The following is a 23,800-nucleotide window of genomic DNA, read 5'->3' as shown; positions in this document are numbered from 1 at the left end:
CACAGTGTCCAAATGTTACAGCTGACCCTGTGGAAATGCAGTGGGAGTCCTAGCAGTTTTCTTTAACCACCAGGATACAGAGGATGTGCAGAAAAAAGTGGACGTCTGACATACTGATAGTGCAGGGAAAGCTATTGTGTTGAGATTGAGGATGCCAAATGTGGCTTTTTTTCTTATTTTAAAAGCAATATGGTTGCAGAGGATTTTTCACAGGGGAAGAATGGCATATTACTTCAAACGCACAGCAATGGTAATACATTCTCATGTGATCACAGAGCATGATGGTGTACCTAAAGGGATGAATCCTTATTAGTGTTGTTTTTTTTCTGAAAAGAGATGCATCACACTGGCCCAGGGGAATGAGAGGGAGGCCTGGGGCCAGTCTGAGTTGACATTGGGCCCTTCTCTTATGTGGATAACTATCATGGCTGGAGCCGATTAATGACAGGCAGCCATATTGCCTTCAGTAGTTCCTGTCAAGTACCGTGAACGTTGCTGAAGAGCCAAAGAAATTAATCAGCTGAATCCCAAAAATGAGCCTGTTGCAAAGACCAAAAAACCTTCTACTGGAGCAGTAGCATGGATGTCTTAATCCCACGACGAGTCAGGGGAAGAGAAGCAGGACGCATTCCAAAAAAAGGCCCCAGAGACACGCTGGATCCGAGCTGCCGGGTGCTTGTTTATAGGATCTTTTCTTTGTGCCAAATACAAAAAAGAAACTCCTTTTGACTTCTGTGTTCTTAGCACTGGCTTGTGTTCTCTCCCTCTTTGTAAAAGGACTCAACAGGCTGAGAAAAGAAGAGATAGGAACCAGGCTGATGTAAAACATGGCACACATGGTTTCCCTGGCTGAAGATGCTGTGTTTCAGCCTAGCAGGGGATCACCATTGATTTATTGTGGCCCTTCAGGGCAGAAAAAGTCTTTTGTACTTTATTGTAGGTCTGAGATGCCCCAGTGGAGGAGACCTCAATTTGACGCAGGGCGTTTGAGTTTAAAGTTTAATTAGCATACTGTGTTCTGCTAATAGATTGGACAGCACTATCCAGTAATGAACAGGCAATTCCTACCTGTGAGCCAACTGCGTATGAATAATTAAAGTCATTAAAGATAATTAAGATAATTAAATTGAGGGGGTCAGCCTCTGTATCGCACCGGTCTTTAATTGTTGCCTGGTTTTTAAAATGCCACCTATCTGTTGTTGTGGGTGAGCATAAGGACACGGCCATGTTAAAAAAGCCATGACCTCCCTGCTCACCCCGTTAGCAGAGGTCCTGCTTTGTTGTTGCTCGGCAAAACTCCTGAAGCACCTGTTACCACCTGGGAGCTCCCCGGACAGGACAGCATGGAGGTGTGACAGAGAACACAGCTAATAGTGTTGTGTTTAATGGCCTCTTGTGAAATCCCCCATGGCGCTGTTGTGCTCTGTGGCACCACATGTTCTGAAAACAAGAGGACTTCTGTTTTTCTTTTTTTTTTCTTTGTGTCCAGCCTCCCGCCACCTCACCCCCTCCCCCCCACTCCCCAGTGCATGCGTCAGAACAAGCACCTGACCGTGGGCTGAGAATTGCCCCCCCGCCCATACCATGGATGTGGGGAGTGAAATGCCTGGTTTGTAATCACCCTCTCAGAGGTGCCCCCATGCCGCCGTCCCAGCCGATGCGGTGAGGCCGGGAGCAGCGTGGTTGGTCGGGTCCCTCTGTGAAAAGGAGCCTGTGTGGAGGGAGACTCCCACACGCCAGCTGCTCCGGGTACAGGCCTGGGACACACGTGCCGGGGGGCCTGGCACAGAGGCAGCCCTTCTTGTCCTGGGGGGGGGGGGGGGGGGGGGGTCGGTGGGTATCAGCCCTGATGCACCACTCATACTCTGTGCTGGAGTAATCTGGAGCATGGCACAGGCCAAAGAGAGCGTCAGTGATGTCAAAGGCCCTGGAGGAGGACGCTCAGCACAAGTGTCTGAACATGCTTTTTGCTTTTGTTTCGTTTGCGCCTCAGAATGACTCAAGATTCTCCTTTTCATGGGGGCACTCGCGGCTGTGAAGCAGTTCTGTTCTGCTGCCATTGTGTGTCTGGAGGGCCGGTCATTGTCGGTTTTTCTTCTGACCGCCACCTCATCCCCCAACCCCCCCCCCCCCCCCACCTCAGACACCTCCCCCATCCCATACTTGCACAAGGTCATGCTGCTCCTGATTGATCCACGTCACACAGTGACGTAAACTTCTCTTGTGTGTCTACATGACATTCACACATAGTCCACGGCGTGGTCCGTGTCACGGACGTGGCAGTTGGCTCTGGATTCCTGAGCACCCACTTTGTGTCAGCCATCCGGAGCTGAGATGGCTTTTGTCTCCTACGCCACTGGCCTCTTCTGAGCCCGGAGCTGCCCTGCTCAAACCTTTCTCTGCTTGAGAAAAGGAGCCCCCAGAACAGAGAGCTTGGTCAGCTTAACTTCTTCCACCTCCATCAGCTCCACCACCTCACCAGCTCCACGCCCCTTTTCTCTGAGTAAGGACACCGTGGACCCTGTGCTGCGGTCCCCTCAAACCTTCACTACAGGGGATACCACTAACCCAGCCTCCAGTTCTCTGAAGAGGCTGTGAGTACTGCAAGCACCTGAGTTCCACAGAGATGACCCACCAGTGCTTTCACTTTTGACTCTCAAAGCAGGGAGTAAACCTCGCTGACTAAACAAGCTAGTTACACACGTACCCGTGGGAAGGTTATAAACAAAAGTATCCTGTAAACAGAAAAAATGGCTTTGTTTTGCTCCAGTATTGTCACTCTTACTGCAGGGTTCTGAAAACAGCTGTCATTCCACTTTGGAGTTTTCCTCCAAGTGGCAATATGTGTGCTTTTTGCCTTTCAGGTTTAAGCGATATGTTCATAAGCAGTATGTTTGGGAAGTGCCTTGAGATTATGACTTTGTGTTCCAAGCAAATTTCTGGTAAAGACAACAGACATTTCATTCACTCTGTTTTCTGATGGTCAACAATGAAGCCCACTCCATGGGAGTCGGCATCAGTGGGAATGTCAGGCATTTCGTCCAGCTTGGGGGGGGGATACTTTGTCATTCGGACAGTTTTCATAGAACAGGGAGACCACAAGTACAGAGTAGGTTTTCAAAGAGTGTTCAGCTTTGTTCTCTCAGAAAGAAAAGTTTTTGTGAATTGGTTTGTGGTAAACAAAGATTGGGGCCACATAATTGTGTTTAGCATTTTACAAATCTTCAGACTTTGAGTCAGCAGACAAAGCTATGATTAACTTTGTTAACTATATTTCTTTTGTTGTAACAGTAGCTATTGTGGTACCTTTGTGGCTGAGTAACAGTGGTAGCCTAAAGTCTGCCCACTTCCTAAATCAACTGTTCTGCAGGCGACCAAAGAAAAACATATGAACTAATTATTATTGTTTGATAGCTGTGTTCATACTTTTTAACTATGTGCAGTATCTTATTTCATCACCTGTGATATGTACACATGGAATATAAAAATGGCATATGGTATATTTTATATTATTAAACAATTCATTTTGGCCAGTAAGTCGAAATTACTTTCTTTCAGTAGCTTTATTTCTTTTTTATTTCTCCAGTTCCTCCAAATGTATAGCTTGTGATAGCTTCTGGTGACAGCTGAGTCAAACAGAGCCTGCTTCCAGTCATTATTGATCTGTGTTTTAATTATATATTTGGAGCGCTTGAGCGTTGCTAACATGGTATTGATTGAACTGCTGGTGTTTTGACATTAATGCTGAGAGCTCTGTGGGGTTCCATATCAACTGAGTAATGGGAAGGAAAGTGTCATGCACAGGTAATTGCACAGGTGCTAACCTTTACGTGTGTATACCTGTGTGTGTGTGTGTGTGTGTGTGTGCTGTATGCATTTGTGTGTGTTTTCGGGACCAGACGCCAGATGCACTCAAATTTGAGACCAAAGAATATCGACAGACCTGAAAAATAGAATAGCATCTTAGCGAGACCAACACAAATGCCAGAGACTCCAGAGATGGGAAACTGCTTGAAAAAGTGTTCAAGCAAACTTACCAGCCATTGCTGCCCTTTCTTTTGTGTATGTGAGAAAGAGAGCGAGAGAGAGAGAGAGAGAGATAGAGAGAGAGATAGATAGATAGAGAGAGAGTAGGAGGGTTTGCAGCCTAGAAGTCATTCATAATTCATAAGATAGAGAGGCAGAGGTCAAGAGGCAGAGGCAAACAGTCAGTGTTTGAGAGAGAGAGATGTGCTGTGTGTCATGAAGATTATCAGGCTTTCTCCTGCTGGAAAATGTGACCTGATCACCTCACTCTATCACCATATTAAATCTGAAGGAAAATCACATCACCTGGGACCTCTAGTGACTGCACTGGGATGAGAGTCTGTAAGTGTATATTTACATGTGCGTGTGTTTGTGCGTATACACGTGTGTGTGTGTGTGTGTGTGTGTATGAATGAGCATGTGTGCGAATGAGTATAAGCTTTTATGTTTTCCATGAGGAAGAAGCATGTGTTACTGTATATGCTCTGATTCTAAGACAGTCACAGGCTCAAAATTTTGCAGAGTGAGATGTAGGCAGTCCACAATGTGTGTTGAAAAGCTAGAGGGTACTACAGTGCAACCATTGTGACTATGTGTCACAGTGATCTTAACATGGTGGAACCTGGAGTAGCAAGGTTCTAACAGTGACACCATTGTCACTGTGAGTAGATTGATGCTTGGCAGTTTTTTAGACCTTTCATTATGACATCACGGCGTCATCTTTCCCTTTAGTATGATGTCATCTCACGGGGACAGCATTGTCTGTTGTCTCTTGTTCATGGGAACTGGAGTTCACAAGCCCTTGCTTTACATTAGCAGAATGCATTGGTTCTCCCACAAGTGGAGCAGCTGTCAAGGAACGTGCTGTTTTTTGAATGAGGGGAAATCAATCCCTTTGCTTGTTTTCTTTTGTTATTGATTACCTCTTCCATGGCAAACCAAACCTAGCAAACATTTCAGTAAGTGAAAGGACGCTTGCTGTCTGAGCTGTCCAAAAACCTATTGCTGTTGTGCTAAAATCTACAGTTCCTCTTCCAGGAATAAGAGACAAAAGTGGTGTCTGTCCTCCCCCTCTCAACACTGAGCTGCCGAAATCCCTGCTGCCCATCAGGTGATTCTCAAAGCAAGGTGATCAAGTTTGTCAAGGTCACTGGCAGTCACGCATTGTGAAAGTGTGGGAGACTCAGGGTCTGCTTTTCTCAGGGGTAGCTGCATGCTTCGCATGAACAGGTTTGTGGTCTCAAGGTCACAGGTTTAGCTCCTGGGTTCATCTCAGCAGCTGCAATAACAAGTAAAATAAACACACTGTAGGTGTCCCCAGGTAAGGACATGTTTAAACTGAATAAATATTAGTTTTGTGCTGGCTAGAACTGTTTCCACACCTTGTGTTACCTGGCAGTGTGAGTGTTGGGGGGTTATGGAGGTAAGGGGGGCAGACAGCTGAAAAAAGTACAGTCTGCAATCAGAAATGATGTCTTTTGTTTTTGTCTGCAATCAGCTCACATTGTTTGCCTTTTAAAGTTTGCCACTTAATTCAAAAGTAAAAACTTTTCTATGGTACACTCTCACCTGCATGTCTTCACCTGAACCCTCGACCTTCCACCAGCATGTAATTTATGAGCTGCTTTATTCTCGGTGCGGTAATGAACCTTCGGTCGACCGTGTGCCTCTGTTGTTGCGCAATCCCTCTTGATTAGATGGATATTGTGTGAAATGGAGGAAAGTCAGACAGAAGTTTCTGGCTGTCAGAGGTGCAGCTTCCAGCTGCATCAGAACAGGCCCTTCTGTACTCTCCCTCAGTATCTGTCCCACGCCTCATTGTCCTGAGACACCCTAATTGGGTGTGATTCCAGGGCTTGTGGACACGTTTCCGGGGTGGGGGGGTCGTCAATTGCGCTGGGGGGGGGCTGCTGTGTATTGGTTCTTCTTTGTTTTGAATGGGACAGGCTCGAGGTTGGAGTGGAGCCCTGTGCTGGCGGAGTCACTGCCATTGTGTAGAAGTAACACTGACAATGAGACTTTGTGACATTGTGGGGGCCAGTAAGGAAAGAGATACTGGGGGTGTGGGGGGTGGGGGGGGTGAAATGTCAATATGCACGTGGTGAGCTTCTTGATGGGGGGGTATTGGATGGGTCTGAGAAAATTTGTAAGTCCAGTATGTTTTTTTTTTTTTGCTTGTTTTTTTTGTGTGATATTGTGAGGACTACCGTGCAAAAGTGTTTATCAGCAATGTGTAATGAGAAATGGTTGATCTTAAAGAGCTCAACAACAACATCGCAGCTGAGATGGGCATGGACACTGAGCCGAAGTGATGAGACATGAACCCAGAAACCCCCTGATGCAGGCATTGCCATAAGGCTCCTGACCACTTAGCCGCAATTGTGGCATCTCCTACGTGTGGTGTCACACGTGATTGCTGCACTGCCTTAGCCTGTAACTTGAGCTGTTCTCACTAAACTGTCTATTTAATGGTCTCAATTCACATAACATTACACCTGAAACATAGTAACCCCATAGTAGAATGGTTGACACTTTCAGTGTCAGTGGTTTTGAAGTGGAGTCAAATACTGTATCAGTTCATCTGAAATTGGGTCTCAGACAGTCTGGAGGGTTCTTTTTTCATCCAAAGAGAGTCTTTTTTTATCCAAAAGATATGGATTTTCAAAATAATTTTCTCATAAATTGATGGAAATATGTTCACATACTAGTCTTTAAATTAGCTGGTGTTCTTGTAACCTGTGCCTTAAAGGAAACATTGATATATCTACAGGGTTTTAGAGTTTTCACAATTTAACAGAAAAATGTTCCAGACCCACATGTCCATTTGTCAGAGACATTCAATCCTAAAAAACATAATTTTACCAGAATAATCTGCTGGGGAGCTCACTAAATAAATATAATATCCATAATGAAATATTTCATTACTATTTCTTAGTTAGAGTGACTTACAGAGCTTTCAGATTGTGCATATTATGTGTTTATACAGGTGGATATTTGCTCAAACAATTCTGGTAAAGAGAACAACAGCAGTACCTCACCAGGAAAAACTCAAATATTTATCAGTCCAAAAGAACCGTGTTTTCACCCCAGTGAAACTGTGTTTTTCTCTAGGTGTGTGAGCGAGCCAGTTGGAAGCAGGCTAGGATTGCAGGGAGCCAATCAGGAGAGAGATGGCGGCGCGGTGCTGGGGGCTGGCAGGGGCTGAGCCAGTATTGCTGCTGTTGCTGTTGTGGAGGGACGTGTGCACAATGGAAGTTCCTCTGGACCGTAAGTCTGCTTAATGTCCCAGCCACTCTGGCCCCTGAGGACATTTAGTCTTTGTTAATGTCAGACTGTCCTGTTGTAAGTGTTTAATGTTTCTTACAAGTCAGAAACAGTGGGCAATTTCTCTCATCCTCACACCATTTTACCATTTTATTTCACATAGATAGACATACAGCTGCATAAGCAAGGAGAAAGACAGATAGAATTGGTATAGGCAGACAGACAGACAGACAGGAAGGCAGACAGACAGACAGAAATAGATAGATAGATAGAGAGATAGATAGTTACATGGGCTGACAGAAGTCATACCCTGGACTGTCCCGCCCTCTGACTGTTCCCCCCACAGTGAGACAGCCGCCCACCATCACCAAGCAGTCGATGAAGGACCACATCGTGGACCCCAGACATGGCATCTTCATCGAGTGTGAGGGCAAGGGAAACCCCGCGCCAGTGTAAGAGCCAGTGCGCCCCCTAGCCCTTACCCCTCTCCACATCTCTCTGTCACGCTCTTTTATTCTTTCTTTCAGATTCCCTCCTCTCTTCTTTTCCCTCAGATTTCCTCCTCTCTTCTTCTCTTCGCTCTTTCTATGTGCTTCTCTTTGTTTCTGTAAATTTATACCATGAACTTGGAGGATTTGGACAAAGCTAGATGGACTCACAATGCCATCTGTAGATTTAGATAGACAGACATACCTGACATGTAACTCTTACCTTACCTTACCTTATTGGACAGTTTTATTGTGTTGCAGCAAATCTTTAAAACAGCTTAAATATTTGTCCAGTCTCACAGAACTGTAGTTAACATGGGCCTAAAGCTCAGAGGTCTGATGTAATACCACCTGTCTGTCTGTTTCTATCTGTGACCATCTTTTTGTCTGTCTGTTCATCTGTCTCTCTCCGTATCTCTTTCTGTCTCTGACTCTCTTTCTGTTGTCTGTCTCTCTGTCTCGCATTCCCTGCCAGTTTCTCATGGCGACGGAATGGGAAATTCTACAATGTTCCGCGGGATTCCTGGGTTTCAATGAGGCGGTGGTCGGGCACTCTGGACATGGGTTTCGGCTACGGGCGGCGCCCAGAGGAATATGAGGGCGAGTACCAGTGTTTTGCCACGAACGACTACGGGTCCGCCATGTCCAACAAGATCCGGCTCCGAGTTTCCAGTGAGAGGCAGCCTGCACCTGACACGACCAATCACAGAGCCCCCAGAATATCTTACTGTCATGTCTCATAGCAACACATCACTCACATACTGCACTTCCCAATATAAGCTCCTAGCCTGCTTTAGTCTCCAGCAGGGAGGATGCAGTTTCAGCTCACTTCCCATAAAAATCACATTCATTTCACAGACGGTCCAATAGAAGGAATTCACTGTTTGTTCCAATCACTGAATATCATGTTTGTATTATAGACAGACAGGTAAATGATAGATATACAGATAGACATATGCTGATCTTTGATGTTATAACTCCTTGGGAGACAAGTCATTTGAATATTCACACTCTGTTCTCCTACAGCCATCTTAAATTCGTCAGTTGAGCGTCCAATTTTCCAAAAAAGATCTGAAAGACTATTTGCACAGAGAATAAAGAATTAGAGCAAGCTGTGTTTTAAGGCTAGTTACAGCATTGGTGTAGATGTGTTCACAAAATTATCACACTTAATGATCATAGTACTCTTGTGTCTATCTTCTGTCTCTGTCAGGGTCTCCTCAGTGGCCCAAGGAGGTTCTGGAGCCGGTGGTGGTGAATGTGGGGTTCCCGCTGGTCCTGGCCTGTAACCCCCCTCCTGCCCTGCCCCCACCCCAGACCTTCTGGCTGAACAGCTGTAAGACCGCACCCCCCCCCCCCCCCCCCAACCAGTCCTCTCTGAGTGCTGATCTGTCCATTTCAGTAGAGAGAAGAAGAGTACTCAGCTATCCATTCCACCAGAGAGAGTGCTCATCTATTTATTCCAGTAGGGAGAACATGGGTGTTCATCTGTAGGAGGTCCTTCTACAGTTCAGCATGATACCCTGTTTGTGCAGATTGACATCAACCACCTTGATACCACTGTGCTTTCATCAGGACAATATCACCCTAATGACGGCACAGTAAAGTTCCTGGGTGTTTCCCGAACCTGGGTTCGACCATGAGCTGTGTCGTTCCCTGACAATGTCCAGGAGTTTGCAACAGTGGATCAAAACTGGCTTCGTTGCAGTGGTGTAGGGTGGGTTAGGTTTAGGGTTAAGGTTAGCATTAATTTAGGGTTCCACTGGTGTAGGCTGGGTTTCGTCAGCCAGTGTACGCTTGTCTTACGGCTGTAGCATCCGCTAGCAGCATATTATGTACATGTGAGTTGCTCAAATGACATCGGTGGAGAAGTGCCTATCCTCTAATCAACACTCACTCCACTGTGGTGCACTGTGGGACCCATAGTGTGAAGAATAGCCATTAGCTGTGTATTAGCTGTGTGGTTGTGTTGGATTGCATTAATATCATTTCAGTACTCCTGTGTGAGCATACAGAGTGATGCAAAGAGGTGAGTCGATGCATGCCTGGCAACTCCAAAAAATGGCTGAAAAGGGGGAAGAAGACAAGAATCTAAGATTCTTGGCTTGTACTTGTAGCACTATCTCTGACCTTGTATTTGTAGCACGTTTTTGCCTAGGTAGTATAGAGGCACTTTATTGTCTCAGTGACTGTATTGGATAGATGCAACCTTAGATCAGATTAGTTCTGTCTCGCTGCACCGACCTTGTGACCAGCTTCAGCACTATCTGCATTGTATGACCTGTACACATCTTGCCCTTGTACCTGTTTGCCTGCTATATGCACTTTTGTACATCACTTTGGATAAAAGCATCTGCTAAATGAATAAATGTAAATGTAAGAAGAGACTAACAACTGTAGGAATGGTAGAACTGAAACATTGGAATCAGAAGAAGACAAGTTGCTTTGGAGATTAAGAGAGTACTACTGTTTTTTCATTTGGGAGTCTTTCATTTGTAAGCACCTCGTTAATTTGGTCTCTATTCTGGCACATGGCACATGAAACGATTACATTAGCTGTATTCCAAGTTATTTCCACTCTGGATAGGCGCAGTGGATTGATTATTGGTTGTTCAGTTGTAAATGTAACTATATAACAGGAATCGACTATATCATAACTTTGGCACTAATTAAGTTTCCTGCCTTTGTATGTCCATCTGTCCTACCTTTTCTCTCCTCTCGGTGGCCCTCCTACCTTTCCCTTCTCTTTCTTATGCCTCCCCCCCCCTCCCGGGTCCTGCCCCTCCCATCCCCCTGTCCCAGCCATGATGCCCATCCCCCAGGACCGCAGAGTGTCCATGGGGGTAAATGGAGACCTGTACTTCTCTCACGTCACTGTGAACGACTCCCTGACGGACTACAGCTGCAACGCCCGTTTTCTGGCTACTCAGACCATCCAGCAGAAGAACCCGTACACCCTCAAAGTGCTGACCAGTGAGTTTAACTCCACGCACGCTCACGCACACCCAGCCAGTCGCACACGCAGCAGGGCTGTCAGTGACTGGTTGAAACACATCACTTTTTTATTGATGCAATGTGGACATCTAGTGGTAGACAGTTGGTACTGCATTGCTAGTATCCAGCTTCGTCCTCCCCTCATATTCAGTGACACTTGAACTCAAATTGACACTTGAACTCAAAGCAAATAATAACACACACATACTTCTGGTGGCTCCCTCTGTTAAAGCTCTCGCTGACTTTTTAAGCACTGCTGTTCAGAATCGGAATCAGATTTATTGGCCAAGTATGTTAGCACACACAAGGAATTTGGTTCTGGCCATTGATGTCTCTCAGCAATACAGACAATGTACATATTATTTACAGACATTACACAACATACAAGCAATATACAGATTGAATAAAAGACAAACAATATACATGAAGTGCAAGAATTTTGTTTTGTGCTTGTTTGCAGTTTGTTGCTAAAAACTTGCTAATGATTTATTTTGCTGGTTTTGTATTGTGTGGGTTTGGGAAAACATTTATTGGCTTGATGCCTAATTTGTGGAGTATCATTTTATTGTTGCTAATCCAAAAATACAGCTATTCGAGACAGACCAGACACAGAAGTGCTTTGTTTGTGTGCATGTCATTTATTTAGTAGACTGAGAGGGGGAAATCAACAAAGAGATACATCTCTTCTCCTTTTCTGCAAAATACATACATATATAAATCAGAAATTAACATATGTAATATTTAAGGCCCCGGAATGCAGCATGTAATATTTGCTTACAGTCATAACAAGGTTAAGGTTGAAGTGAATTTCAGTCAGGCAGAAATGCCAGCAGCCATGCCAGCCTGTAGCCTTTTGGTGCCAAAGAGCTGAAGTTAAGCGGGGTAGATGGTTAGCACTCGGATGGGAGACCTCCTTGGGAAGTCTAGGTTGCACATGTAAGTGGTGTCAGTGGGCCAGTTGGGGACACTAGTGCAGTTGATGGGGACACTGTGTAGTAGGACATGTGGTCCTTTGGGTGAGGGACTCACTGTGGTCATTCCCTACCCACATTCATTTCCCTGACGCTGCCCAAAATATGTTGCCATCCTTCTACCATTAGAAGCTTTTACAATAGAAACAGTTTCTTTTCTAATAATTATAACTAGAAAAAGATATATCCCACTTCGTAACCATAGTTCTCTTTCATTTCTATTTAAAAAAATCTTTCGTGACAGATCAGATGCAATATCTCATTGTACATTTCCTTTAATCCTTTTGCAATTTTGTTGTCATGTTCCATTCCGTTTCATATATTTTTCGGAGTTAATTCTTCATGGTTTTTCTTGGTATTTTATTCACTAGTGTGTCTTTGATCATTTGAGGCTGATGATACAGCACCCACACACTAACCTCACTGTGATCTCATCACCCCCTCCCGCATCCTGTGTGTTTAGCATTTGCGTTTCTCTGTTTCCATGCTGACCGGCTTCAGTGTGGGTTTCTCTCAGAACAGCCCTATAACGACACAGAGATGCTTTGCTTTTGTGCCATGATTTGTCTGCGATCTGTTGGTTATTTGCTTTTAGTTCTGTTTTGTCTAAACTCATGTGGGCTGAATACCTATAACACAGTTGTGCTGTTTTTTTAGAAATTTCCTCCTGTTTTTACAACACAAGACACTAATGTATAACCATCTTTACCTTTTTTCCCTTGGTGTTCAGATATCTAACCTCAGACATCAGAAATCTAACCCCAACAAACTCTCAGTTTCTCCTTTTCATGTGTGTGATCAAACTACCCAGCTCTGCTTTCTTCCTCTCCTTGGGTCTCTCCTGTGTAAACCTTTTAAAGGCGGGGGCGTTTTTATCTGTGAACAGCCATAAGATGTTCTACATTAACACATGACACGCTGCCAAGAGCCTATAGAGAAAGAGAGAGAGAGAGAGAAAGAGTGTGCGAGGGCGCGTTTCCTCTCAGAATGAACCCGACGACCCAGATTTGTGCGCCTCCCGGAACAGAAGACCCCGGTGTGGAACACGCGAGGGTGTGTTTCCTCTGAAAACGAACCTAACGACCCTGTTCTAAACACCTCCTGAAACGGAAGAACCTGGCATGGCTCCAGACACATGGTCTGAAGAAGTACAATCTAACCATACAATCCTGGGAACACTGCTGACATGAACCGGGAGAATTTATTGTTGAAAGCATTCATAAATTACTACGCTAGTCAGGAGATGAGACAATTTTTTTTTTTGCATTTCCACATATGTTGCATGAGTGTATGTGTGTGTGCGCGTGTGTGCGCATGTGTGTGTGTGTGTGTGTGTGTTTGTGTGTGTGTGTGTGTGTGTGTGTGCGCGCGCACAGTCATATGTATCTGTACATGTAGGTGTATGTGTTTCATAGTGTCTATTTAAATAAATGTTCCAGCTTTTAATATGAATGCAAACCGCTGAACACGTTTGTCTGGGCTGTTCTCTGTAGCTCTGTGATATGTGGTTTGAGCTGTTCTCTGTAGCTCTAAGCAGTTTGGTTTGAGCTGTTCTCTGTAGCTCTGAGCGGTGTGGTTTGAGCTGTTCTCTGTAGCTCTGAGAGATGTGGTTTGGGCTGTTCTCTAGCTGAGTGATGTTGTTTGAGCTGTTCTCTGTAGCTCTAAGCAGTTTGGTTTGAGCTGTTCTCTGTAGCTCTGAGCGGTGTGGTTTGAGCTGTTCTCTGTAGCTCTGAGAGATGTGGTTTGGGCTGTTCTCTAGCTGAGTGATGTTGTTTGAGCTGTTCTCTGTAGCTCTAAGCAGTGTGGTCTGAGCTGTTGTCTGTTGGGCTGAGTGGTGTGGCCTGTGTTGTTCTCTGTACCTGAGAGATGTTATTTGAGTTGTTCTCTGTAGCTCCAGGCAGTGTGGTCTGAGCTGTTGTCTGTTGGGCTGAGTGGTGTGATTTGGGATTTGGGCTGTTCTCTGTAGCTCTGAGCGGTGTGGTTTGGGCTGTTCTCTCCACAGCTCGCATGGTGGCCGAAACAGTACCCTCATTCCTCACCCCCATCGGAACGTCCAGCACCAAGCTGGTCCTACGAGGGGAAGAGCTGGTCGTAGAGTGCATCGCAGCAGGATTGTGAGTCTCACACACACACACACACGTACACACCTTCACACAGATACACACGCATGCATGCACACACGCGCACACACACACATACACACCCTCACACAGATACACATGCACGCACACACACACATACCTACACGCACCTTCACACAGACACACACACACACACACACACACACACACATACTACTTACACAGAAACACAAACATACCACTTACACAGAAACATACGTATATACTGTTGTTTCTACAACTACCACAGATCTCCATGAAAATGACTCAGCATGATCTCAAAACTACTGCATACAATCCGGCACTACTGAACATTCATCTGATTGATTCATCAGCACATTTACTACTGAATACAACTGCATATCGAAGATAGAGAGTGAGATTGAGAGGGAGGCTACAGTATCAGGAGACTCGGAGAGGTTGGATGTGTTAGATATTCAAGATGAAAGAACCATTTGTGTATGTGCGTATCTGTGTTTGATTTTCTGTTTGTCTTCATGTGTGCATGTGTGTATGTGTGTGTGTGTGGGCGTGTATGCACGGGTTTGTGTGTGTGTGTGTGTGTGCTCCCTGCCTCGCTCTCTGTAGCCCTACCCCTATTATCAGGTGGTTTAAGCAGGGCGGAGCCTTGCCCATGAGGAAGGTGAAGCTGGAGAACTTCAACAAGACCATGCGTATCGCCCGAGCCTCCGATGACGATACAGGTGACTACACCTGCACCGCCAGCAACAGGATGGGCACTGTGCGACATGTCATCAACGTCCAGGTCAAAGGTCAGCTTTGCTCCAGATTGTCTTTCACCTTCATCCTGATTTCAGTGGCTGTAGGCTCTGTTTTAATAAGGTCCTCATATCCTAATATCCTTGCAGTGGGGATGGAGACTGATGAACGCTTCTTCCTCTTGCTCTTGTTTTCGTGCAGAGTTCAAGTTTTTTATCTTAAAAATATGAAAACGTGTATATTTCCTTGGCTGTACTGTATATTGAATCAAATGAATGATGCTTTAGTAATATCAAGCAAATAGGAATAGCACATCTTCAGAGTAAGTGTCTTCTGAACAGTGCTTTTCATTACTGGGAGAGTCAACACTACATGCTGGTAGCTGAATATATTGTCCATTTGACTCCTCCTCTCTGTGTATTCCAGTGGCTCCCTATTGGATTGAAAAACCGGCCAATCTGATTGTCGCTCCAGATGAAAACGGCCGTCTGGTCTGCCGGGCCAATGGAAACCCCAAGCCCACCATCCAGTGGCTGGTCAATGGGGAGCCTATTGAGAGTGAGTATCCCAGCATGCACTGCAGTCAGTGCAACTTTTTAAACATTACATTACATTTAGCAGACACTCTTATCCGGAATAACTTCTATCACAAGAGGACAGAAGTGTATTCAAGTTAAATGAGCAACATTATCAGACCAGGCTAACACTCCCAGACCAGTGAGTGTGAGCACAATATCATTCAAGCACTACTACAAGTTAACTTGTGCGATCTGACTTGACAAGAAAAGCCAAGTATACTACCATATATCAGTCACTAGGTCACAGAATCATAAAATAAACAACAAGGAATACAAGCAGCATTGTATTAGGGGGCAGGGATTGAGGTGGAACTGAGATGCAGTCTGAAGAGGTGGGTCTTGAGTCTGCACTAAATGATGGCCAGTGATTCTGCTGTCCTGACCCCTGTGGGAAGTTGATTCTATCACTGGGGTCAGGACCACTGCAACATCAGCTGGTTCAGCCACACAAGGAACATTATTTTTATATCTCTTTGTTTTGGGTTTTGTTAGCCACCTGTAATACACCTTTAGCTTAACTTCTTCATGCAGAGTACTAAGGTGTGCTTACCTGTCTCCCTTTGCAGTTGCCCGGCCAAACCCCAGCAGACAGGTGGCGGGTGACACCCTCATATTCCGCTCGGTACAGGTGGGGAGCAGTGCGGTGTACCAGTGCAACGCGTCGAACGAGCACGGCTACGTACTGGCCAATGCCTTCGTCAGCATTGTGGGTGAGAGAGGGGAGCAGCAGCTAAGGGATTCTGGGTAAAAGGTGTGCCAGCCCCAGTGAAGAGAATTCTGGGTAATGGCCTGTGTTACACATTAGATTACATTATTGTCATTTAGCAGATGCTCTTATCCAGAGCAACTTACATGGGCTACAGTTTTTACACGTTAACCATTTAAACAGATGGGCTGTGGTAGTTTCTGAGCAGTAGGTGGATGTGGAGGTTTCTAGGTAATAGGCTGTCGCTATACTTGCTGTATGCACTTTTGTAAGTCGCTTTGGATAAAAGCGTCTGCTAAATAAATAAATGTAAATGTAAATGTAAGTGAAGAATTCTGGGTAATGGGCTGCAGGAAGGGTTGGTGGGCGGTGGGTTCATGTGGAGGATTCTGGGTAATGAATGTAAAGCATGGTGGGTGGTTGGTCCGCACTGAGGTCTTCTTGTTAAAGCGCTGCATGTATTTCTGCAGATGCTGCTCCACGCATGCTGGGTCCCAGGAACCAGGTGGTGAAGGTGTTGGAGAACAATCGCACCTTCCTGGAATGCCCTTTCTTCGGCTCACCCCGGCCGGAGCTGCGCTGGTCAGTACCAGCGGCTATTCTTAAACTTCAGCTGACACTTACGACATGCTTTAACACAATCCCAGCACCATTTTCCTAATGATAACAACCCGTTTAGCAAATATCCACTTTGGGAGAATGAGTGTTTGTGTGTATGTGTATATGTGTGTGTAAATATGTGTATATGCATGCGTGTGTAAATGTGTGTGTGTGTGTGTGTGTGCAGGTTTAAGGATGGACACAGCAGTCCCCTGAGTGGCTCTCAGTACAGAGTATACCCTAACGGTACCCTGGAGATCCGCCGTGTACGAATCGACGACCAGGGTCCGTACACGTGCATGGCCACCAGCATGATGGGCAAGGCCGAAAACCATGTCCGCCTGGAGGTCAAAGGTCAGCACCACATGGCACAGAAAGTGCTCTGTCTGAAAATACACCTCCCTCTCTTTGCACCATGTGACTCGTGGGGTGTGCCCTTTCTTTCAGAGCACACCCGGATCACGAGCCCTCCGCAGAACTTGATAGCGACCCGAGGAAGCCTGGCCCGCTTCGACTGCAGGGTCAAGTATGACATCACCCTCCCCCTCACCGTCATCTGGCTGAAGGACTACAAACCCGTGCCTCTGGGCTGGAGGTGTGTCCCTAAAATGCACATACTGTGTACATGTGTGCACACACACACATGCACGCACACACATATACACACATACATATATACACTCACACATACAAATGTATACACACGTGCATGCACACATATACACTCACATGTAAACAAACAAAAACACATCTCTGTTTCTTCTTATCTCTTTCTGTATCTTCCTCCTGCTCTCCCCCCCTCTCTCCCTTTCTCTCTCTCCTTCCCTCTTGCTCCCCCTCTCTCTTCATCTCCAGGCTGAGGAAGGAGGATGATTACCTGGTAATCCCAGGGGTGAACAGGGAAGATGAGGGCAGATACACCTGCATCGTCAAGACTGAGCTGGACGAAGTGTCTGCCTCTGCCCGCCTCACCGTCATAGGTATGAACACACACACCTGCGTGTGTGTGTGTGTGTGTGTGTGTGTGTGTGTGTGTGTGTGTGTGTAGTGTGTATGTAAACACTACACACACACGCACACATATATACATAAACATGTACTCCCCTACACAGAACACAGGCAAGCATGCATACACATACCTATATATATATATATACACACACACACACACAATGACACACTCCCACAAATTCACAGGAACATATCTCTACACACACATGCAAATAGATGTGTAAAAACAGAAACACTCCCCACACACACACACACACACTAACTGTTTGAAAAAAACTCCAAATAGTTATAGTTATATTAGATGTTATGGAGATTAATATTTTATTAATATTAACATTATTGTTACAGCAATTGTTTTATACTAAAATAATACCAATAATAAGTAAGTACTCATACTAACTATGGTAATTAATATTTAATGTTTTACTTTAGGGAAATGATTTCCGCGTTGTTTTGCTATGCTGTGCTAATGTACATGTTGACCTTTAACCTTTTGCCTCACAGAAGTCCCATGCTAGAAGTTAACATCTGTGGCAAAAATGGTGCGCAAGCTTGGGCGCTTAATGGACAAGTATGTGACATCAGATCTTCTCTGGATGTTTTATTTAACTGATAAAATCCAGGTTGTTTTAACATGAAGTTCAGTTTCCTGGAGTGTGTTTTAACCTGATTAGTGGGTGGAAGATACCAACTGACTGAGTGATATCGGGGGTGGTAGTTTGTGGGGATTTCCACAGTGATTTTACGCCCTTCCGCTGCAGACCGGCCGGACCCGCCCACAGACCTGGAGCTGTCTGACCCCTCAGAACGCAGCGTGAGGCTCACCTGGGTCCCGGGAGACGACAACCACAGCCCCATCCTGGGTAGAACCCCGCCTTCTTTTTACCTGTCCAATCCTATGTGCCTCTCCTTTGACCAATCACTTACAGTATGCCACTCCTGGGCCTTTGCCCTTTTCCTGCTTTTTCCTCTATCTCAGAAGGGAAAATAACACAGTTTCTCTGTTCTCTCACTCCTCTCATTCATCCTGCCCTGTCTGCGTCGGGTCATTACCACCAGATTTTTCTAGTAAAGTCTGAACTCCACGTCCCTAAGTGTGTTCCTGACCAGCCTCACTTGCACTCATAATCTATGGCTTTGTAAATCTGGAGTCCCAGATTTCTCTAAATTATGTAGCAATTTGATTAGTGAAGCATAAATTAGTTTAACAGTAAATCATAACAGATTTGTTACGTTTTTTATTTATCTGTACAGTATTCAGTCTTATGCTGGCTGACTAGAACTTGCAGCATCCTGGGAACAAGGTTGCATAAGTAGTCCACACTACCACTACAGACCCCCTCTTTCTCATTCCCCTTTCCTCCATTTCCCAGAATACCTTGTGCAGTTTGAGGAGGATCGCTGGGCAGGAGGCAGGTGGCAGAACCTGTCCAGTTACCCCGGTAACCTCAACTCAGTCATCCTGCAGCTCTCGCCCTTCATCAACTACCAGTTCCGAGTCATCGGCATTAACGCGATTGGCTGGAGCCGCCCGAGCCTCCCCTCCCAGCGCTACAAGACCAGCGGGGCCCGTGAGTCACTGGGACTGCAGCCGGGGGGGCACGGGGGGGTGGGGTCACAGTGGGGGAGGGGGAGGCAGTAGAAAAGTGCCCACAAATCCTGTTATATTAGCAGTTGTGACCCATGTGACATCAATGTGTCAGTGTGTGTCAGGGTCCAAGTGTGTCAATGTGTGCCAGTGTGATAGTGTGTCTGTGTGTGTGAGTACACTAGTGTGTCAGTATGTGCTGGTGTGTTAGAATGTGTCAGTATGTGCTAGTGTATCTGTATGTGGCAGTGTGTGTTTGTGTGTGCTGTGCTAGCCAGTGTGTGCTGTGTTTTTCAGCACCTGATGCCATACCAGGGAACATTCGAGGAATAGGCCACAGGAAGACCAACATGGAGATCAGCTGGAAGGTAAGACAGGATGGACAGGTACAGGTAAATGATGTATAGATGATAAGTAATCAACTGTGAACAACAGGCGAATGACAGACAAATAACAGGTAGTTGAAGGGTAAATGGCAGGTAATCAGCAGATACTGTAAGTGACCTGTAGATGATAAGTAAACAGTGTGTTAAACTGCAGGATTCTTTATAGAGTGTGATAACCTAAGCCAGGTGTGATTTTTAAGAGACTTTTGAAATTACTACCATCAGTTTGTATTACTATTAATTTAGTAACATACTCGTGTCAGTAATGGGCCAAACAAATGGACGAATGTTTGACGGTGCTTGTGGTGAATGTCGTGTGTTGTGTGTTGCACGTGGTGAGCGTTGCATTTTGAGTGATACACATTGTGTCGCATGCAGTGAGTGTTGTGTGTGATGAGTGTTGAGGGGGATCGGTGTCAGTTGTGGTGAGTGTTGAGTGGGATCGGTGCTGGGTGTGATGAATGTTGGATGTCACAAGTGTAGTGTGTAAACTGTTTTGCGTGTTAAGCGTGTTGTGTGTGCAGCCCCTGAAGGACAGAGAGCGGAACGGGCCACACCTGCGGTACGTGGTGTGGTGGCGCCGGCGGGACTCTCGGGAGGAGTGGAAGAACGTCACCACCTACTGGCTGAGACACATCATCTATGACACCGACACCTTCACGCCCTACGAGATCAAAGTCCAGGCCATGAATGACTTTGGGCTGGGCCCAGAGTCCCCCATCGCCATAGGATACTCAGGGGAGGACCGTGAGTGTCTCTGCCCAGTCTGAACACACACACACACACACACACACATACATACATATAAGCATGCACACTGTACACACTCACACACTCACACAGTTCTACACGCTGAGGCAGGCCCATGCTCACAGTAATATGATGGTGTGGCAGAGAGCAGCGTTATTGGAGTATGATGCAGACATTTCTGGGTTGTTCCAGGGCCCCAGGCAGCTCCCACCAACCTGCGGGTGTCAAAGGTCGAGAGCACCAAGGCAACCGTGCACTGGAACCCTGTGGCTCGGCCCACCATCATGGGCGAGCTGAAGGAGTACAAGGTGGGGAAACCTGACGCAGAACCACAGGGTTGGTGGACCAGGTTGCCATTGTGCTTCAGTAAGAGTTCAGATGTATCGATGGGTAACATGTTAGTGTTTGTTGTGTTTAAGGGCATTCGTGCTGTATGAAAATCTCTGCAGATTCACTGACCTCCACAACAGGTCATAATCGCTCATTCCGTTCTGTGCCCATGGTATCAGTCCCTCTGCGCGGTGAATCTGCACAGGCTAACTCCACAGAGCAACAGCTACAAAAATAGTCTCCACCAGGCAATTAAACTGGCAAATTTTGGGTTACGAGCCTTGCTTCTTCCCCGAGTATCCTGCATAAAGGCATTGGCTAAGAAAATGATAAAAAGAGATGGATAAAATTGTTTCGTTGGTAGCTGCATGCAGAATTGGCAGGTGGTACACACCTGTCTAACCTGCTGCCCTCCTTGTCGCAGGCGTACTACTGGCGGGACAGCAGCGTGCTGAAGTGGCTGAGCGTTCGCAGGGACAGGAAGAATAAAGGCTTCTACACCATCAGCCCGCGGCCCTACGGTGTGCTGACGGGGCTCATGCCTTACAGCAACTATAAGATGTACATGGTGGTGGCCAACAACCGCTACGAGGGCCCGCCCAGCAGCACCATAGAGTTCCAGACCAAGGAGGGAGGTAGGTGGAGCTACAGGGGGGGGCTAACAAGTGTCCAAAATGGGGGAAAAGAGCCAAAAACCAAGACGATACACATCTCAAAGATGCGGAGAACTTGCAGAAATGTTTCTGAATCACATAATGTCACAGCTGAAGTTATTTAGGCCTACAAAAAAATAGCAATTAGATAAATTATAGCAGTGACACATATTGCATAATGCATGCAGTAAGTAAGTATCCCACCCAGTGTGAATGCTTTATGAGGATGCTTGACATTAGAGGTGGGGGTGGGGCTTCTGCTTGTCAATTAAAGGCACCCACAGTCATGTGACCTTCTTTGCTGTGTAGTTCCGGGGCCTCCAAAGTTCCTCAGGGTCCAGCAGAGACACCTGGACACACTGTACCTGGAGTGGGACAGGCCAGCAGAACCCAACGGCATCCTGACTGGCTACACACTCAAATACCAGGCAGGTGGGTGTAGGGTCACAGCCCGGTATAAGGTGAGCTCGACCCACTGTGACATCTCAGGACCTAGGGGCACAACCACAGTGAAGTGCACCAAGAGTGACTTACAAAAACAGCTGAAATCCAAGCTGCCTCTGCATAAGAGCTTTTACCATGATGTGTGATATGAAAATAAAAAGTTTTTTAAGAGGTGAAATGGCAATCAAATATATCTCTAGAACATATCCTTCTGGGAATGGTGAGGGTCTCTTTTACTGCCCAGTTTTGGGGAATCTAATTTCTAAGTTAAATTTAAAAAGCAACAGGTGGTAGAACACAATATTACAACAATGGCGTCTTCACAAATACACCAAGGTGCAAGGAAAAATAGGCCAATGCATTGTTGAGACTTTAGCACCCCCTGGAGGAATGGGGAAGAAAACACCAGTTTAACAGCATAGGTTCTTTACTGTTTCTTATAGAAGTTGTCTGATGAATTTGCCCTGAATAGTAAAGAAGGTCAGCTGCCTGATTCCACCTCTGCAGTGTTGATGAGAATGTTTTGTGCATAAAAACTATATTTGAAGACTGAGAGCTTCAGTGTTCCTTTTGGAGTGCGCTGTCCAGAACTCAATATACTCTGCATATGAGTACTCTTCCTACTAGGATTTTACATTACATTTCATTATTGGCATTTAGCAGATGCTTTTATCCTATTTTTTTTTCTTTTTTTACAATGTTGTCCATTTATACAGCTGGACATCTACTGAGGCTTTTCTGGCTTAAGTACCTTGTCCAAGGGTACAACAACAGTGTCCCAGCGGGGAATTTGAACCGGCAACCTTTCAGTTACGAGTCCTCCTCCTTAACCACTATGCTACACTGCAGCCAGGATTAACAGCTCAATGCTGCTGTTCCCCCCCACAGTGAACGGCAGCCGCGGGGCTGGCCGCATGCAGGTCCTGTCCTTCCCGGTGAACGTCACCAGTTACTCAATGCGCCGGCTGGACCGCTACACCCGCTACAAGTTCACGCTGGCGGCGCGGACTCAGCTTGGGGCGGGGGAGGAGCTCTCAGAGGAGTCGCCTCATTACACCACTGAAGGTAAGGTAGGAGCATGTCCCCCTCTCCCTCTCCCAGGCCGCCAATCCACACGAGAGAGAGAGGCCTCCACCCCTGCCCATCAATTTTGTATCTACTACTGTAGCTCAGCCACTATTGCAGGATGACATTCAATCTAAACGCGATGCATTTTGGCCTTTATTTTGAGTAAAAAATTAGTTAGACCTTGAGTTAAGATTTTTTTTCCATTCTTTGGGATACGCTACTAATCAAAGCTGTTTAGGCTCCACATCCTTCAATGGGGCTCTGGGGCCTAAAAATGCAGGTATATTATTAATCACGGCTATTTGAAATTCACCTCCATCAGTGAATCTGTGTGACTTGGCAAAGAAACTGGCAGTTATCATCTGGCCTGCCATGCTTGAGAGTGAATATGCAGAATGTCAATCAAAATGAGATAATTCTGCAATCACAGTTAATTTATCCTCTGATGACTGCCATTGTTGCAGAGGGTATATTATAATAATAATGATGATAATTATAATAATCTGCATTTATATAACACTTTTGATGAAATCCCAAAACAGTTTAAAGTGAAGGATTTTGACTCACATCAACCATGACTAATTATATAAATGCATTGTAAGTTAAATGATTTAGAGATCAGATACATAAATTTTAAGTAATATGAATTCCTTTGTTTGAAATCCCTCAGCTAAACTGTCTAGCTGTTGTTAAACAGCATATTATAGATTATGAAACCGGATTTGTCTTAAAAGGAGCAGAAGTTTACGTACGAAGAATGCAGAGACTGAGAGTTGGAGATGATTGACAGGTTGTAAGAGAGAGTGTCACTGTTCCCAGCTGAGTGTCTGTGGACAGGAGAGGCTTTGTCACAGCTGTGGGCACTGATTATGCCGGTCACCAGATGATGACATCATCCTCGGTATTGTGATGTCATTGGTCCTGAAGTGGACAGAGGTGTTAGCACAGTGTGGACCGTCACTTGATTCACTGTGGGGAGATTTTTTTATCATCTTTTATACTTTTTGTTTACACCTCGGGTCGCTTATTTCTGTTCGATATCTTTCTTTATTTCCCAGCCTCTGTCTCTCCCTCGTATCCCCCTCTCTGCCCCCCATCATCCC

The 23,800-nt window shown here is 45.7% G+C and overlaps 1 protein-coding gene across 1 annotated transcript in view; it reads left to right on the top strand.

Moving 5' to 3' along the window:
• Positions 1-23,800, top strand: part of LOC118780487 (neurofascin-like) — a 34,852-nt gene that overhangs the window by 1,468 nt on the left and 9,584 nt on the right. The window contains exons 2-22 of the mRNA XM_036533010.1: positions 7,138-7,293; positions 7,637-7,742; positions 8,254-8,450; positions 8,992-9,114; positions 10,581-10,751; positions 13,746-13,857; positions 14,452-14,636; positions 15,010-15,141; positions 15,728-15,871; positions 16,338-16,449; positions 16,655-16,821; positions 16,915-17,062; positions 17,323-17,447; positions 18,240-18,341; positions 18,852-19,049; positions 19,364-19,434; positions 19,977-20,199; positions 20,395-20,510; positions 20,957-21,167; positions 21,495-21,617; positions 22,518-22,694. Of these exons, the coding sequence (XP_036388903.1) occupies positions 7,197-7,293; positions 7,637-7,742; positions 8,254-8,450; positions 8,992-9,114; positions 10,581-10,751; positions 13,746-13,857; positions 14,452-14,636; positions 15,010-15,141; positions 15,728-15,871; positions 16,338-16,449; positions 16,655-16,821; positions 16,915-17,062; positions 17,323-17,447; positions 18,240-18,341; positions 18,852-19,049; positions 19,364-19,434; positions 19,977-20,199; positions 20,395-20,510; positions 20,957-21,167; positions 21,495-21,617; positions 22,518-22,694 (3,040 nt within the window). The 5' untranslated portion in view covers positions 7,138-7,196. The remainder of the gene's footprint in view (positions 1-7,137; positions 7,294-7,636; positions 7,743-8,253; positions 8,451-8,991; positions 9,115-10,580; positions 10,752-13,745; positions 13,858-14,451; positions 14,637-15,009; positions 15,142-15,727; positions 15,872-16,337; positions 16,450-16,654; positions 16,822-16,914; positions 17,063-17,322; positions 17,448-18,239; positions 18,342-18,851; positions 19,050-19,363; positions 19,435-19,976; positions 20,200-20,394; positions 20,511-20,956; positions 21,168-21,494; positions 21,618-22,517; positions 22,695-23,800) is intronic.

The sequence above is a fragment of the Megalops cyprinoides genome, chromosome 7, assembly GCF_013368585.1.
Source record: "Megalops cyprinoides isolate fMegCyp1 chromosome 7, fMegCyp1.pri, whole genome shotgun sequence".
Taxonomy (NCBI): Eukaryota; Metazoa; Chordata; class Actinopteri; order Elopiformes; family Megalopidae; genus Megalops; species Megalops cyprinoides.
The sequence above is the reverse complement of the archived record's forward strand: the minus strand, read 5'-3'. Positions and strand labels throughout refer to the sequence as shown.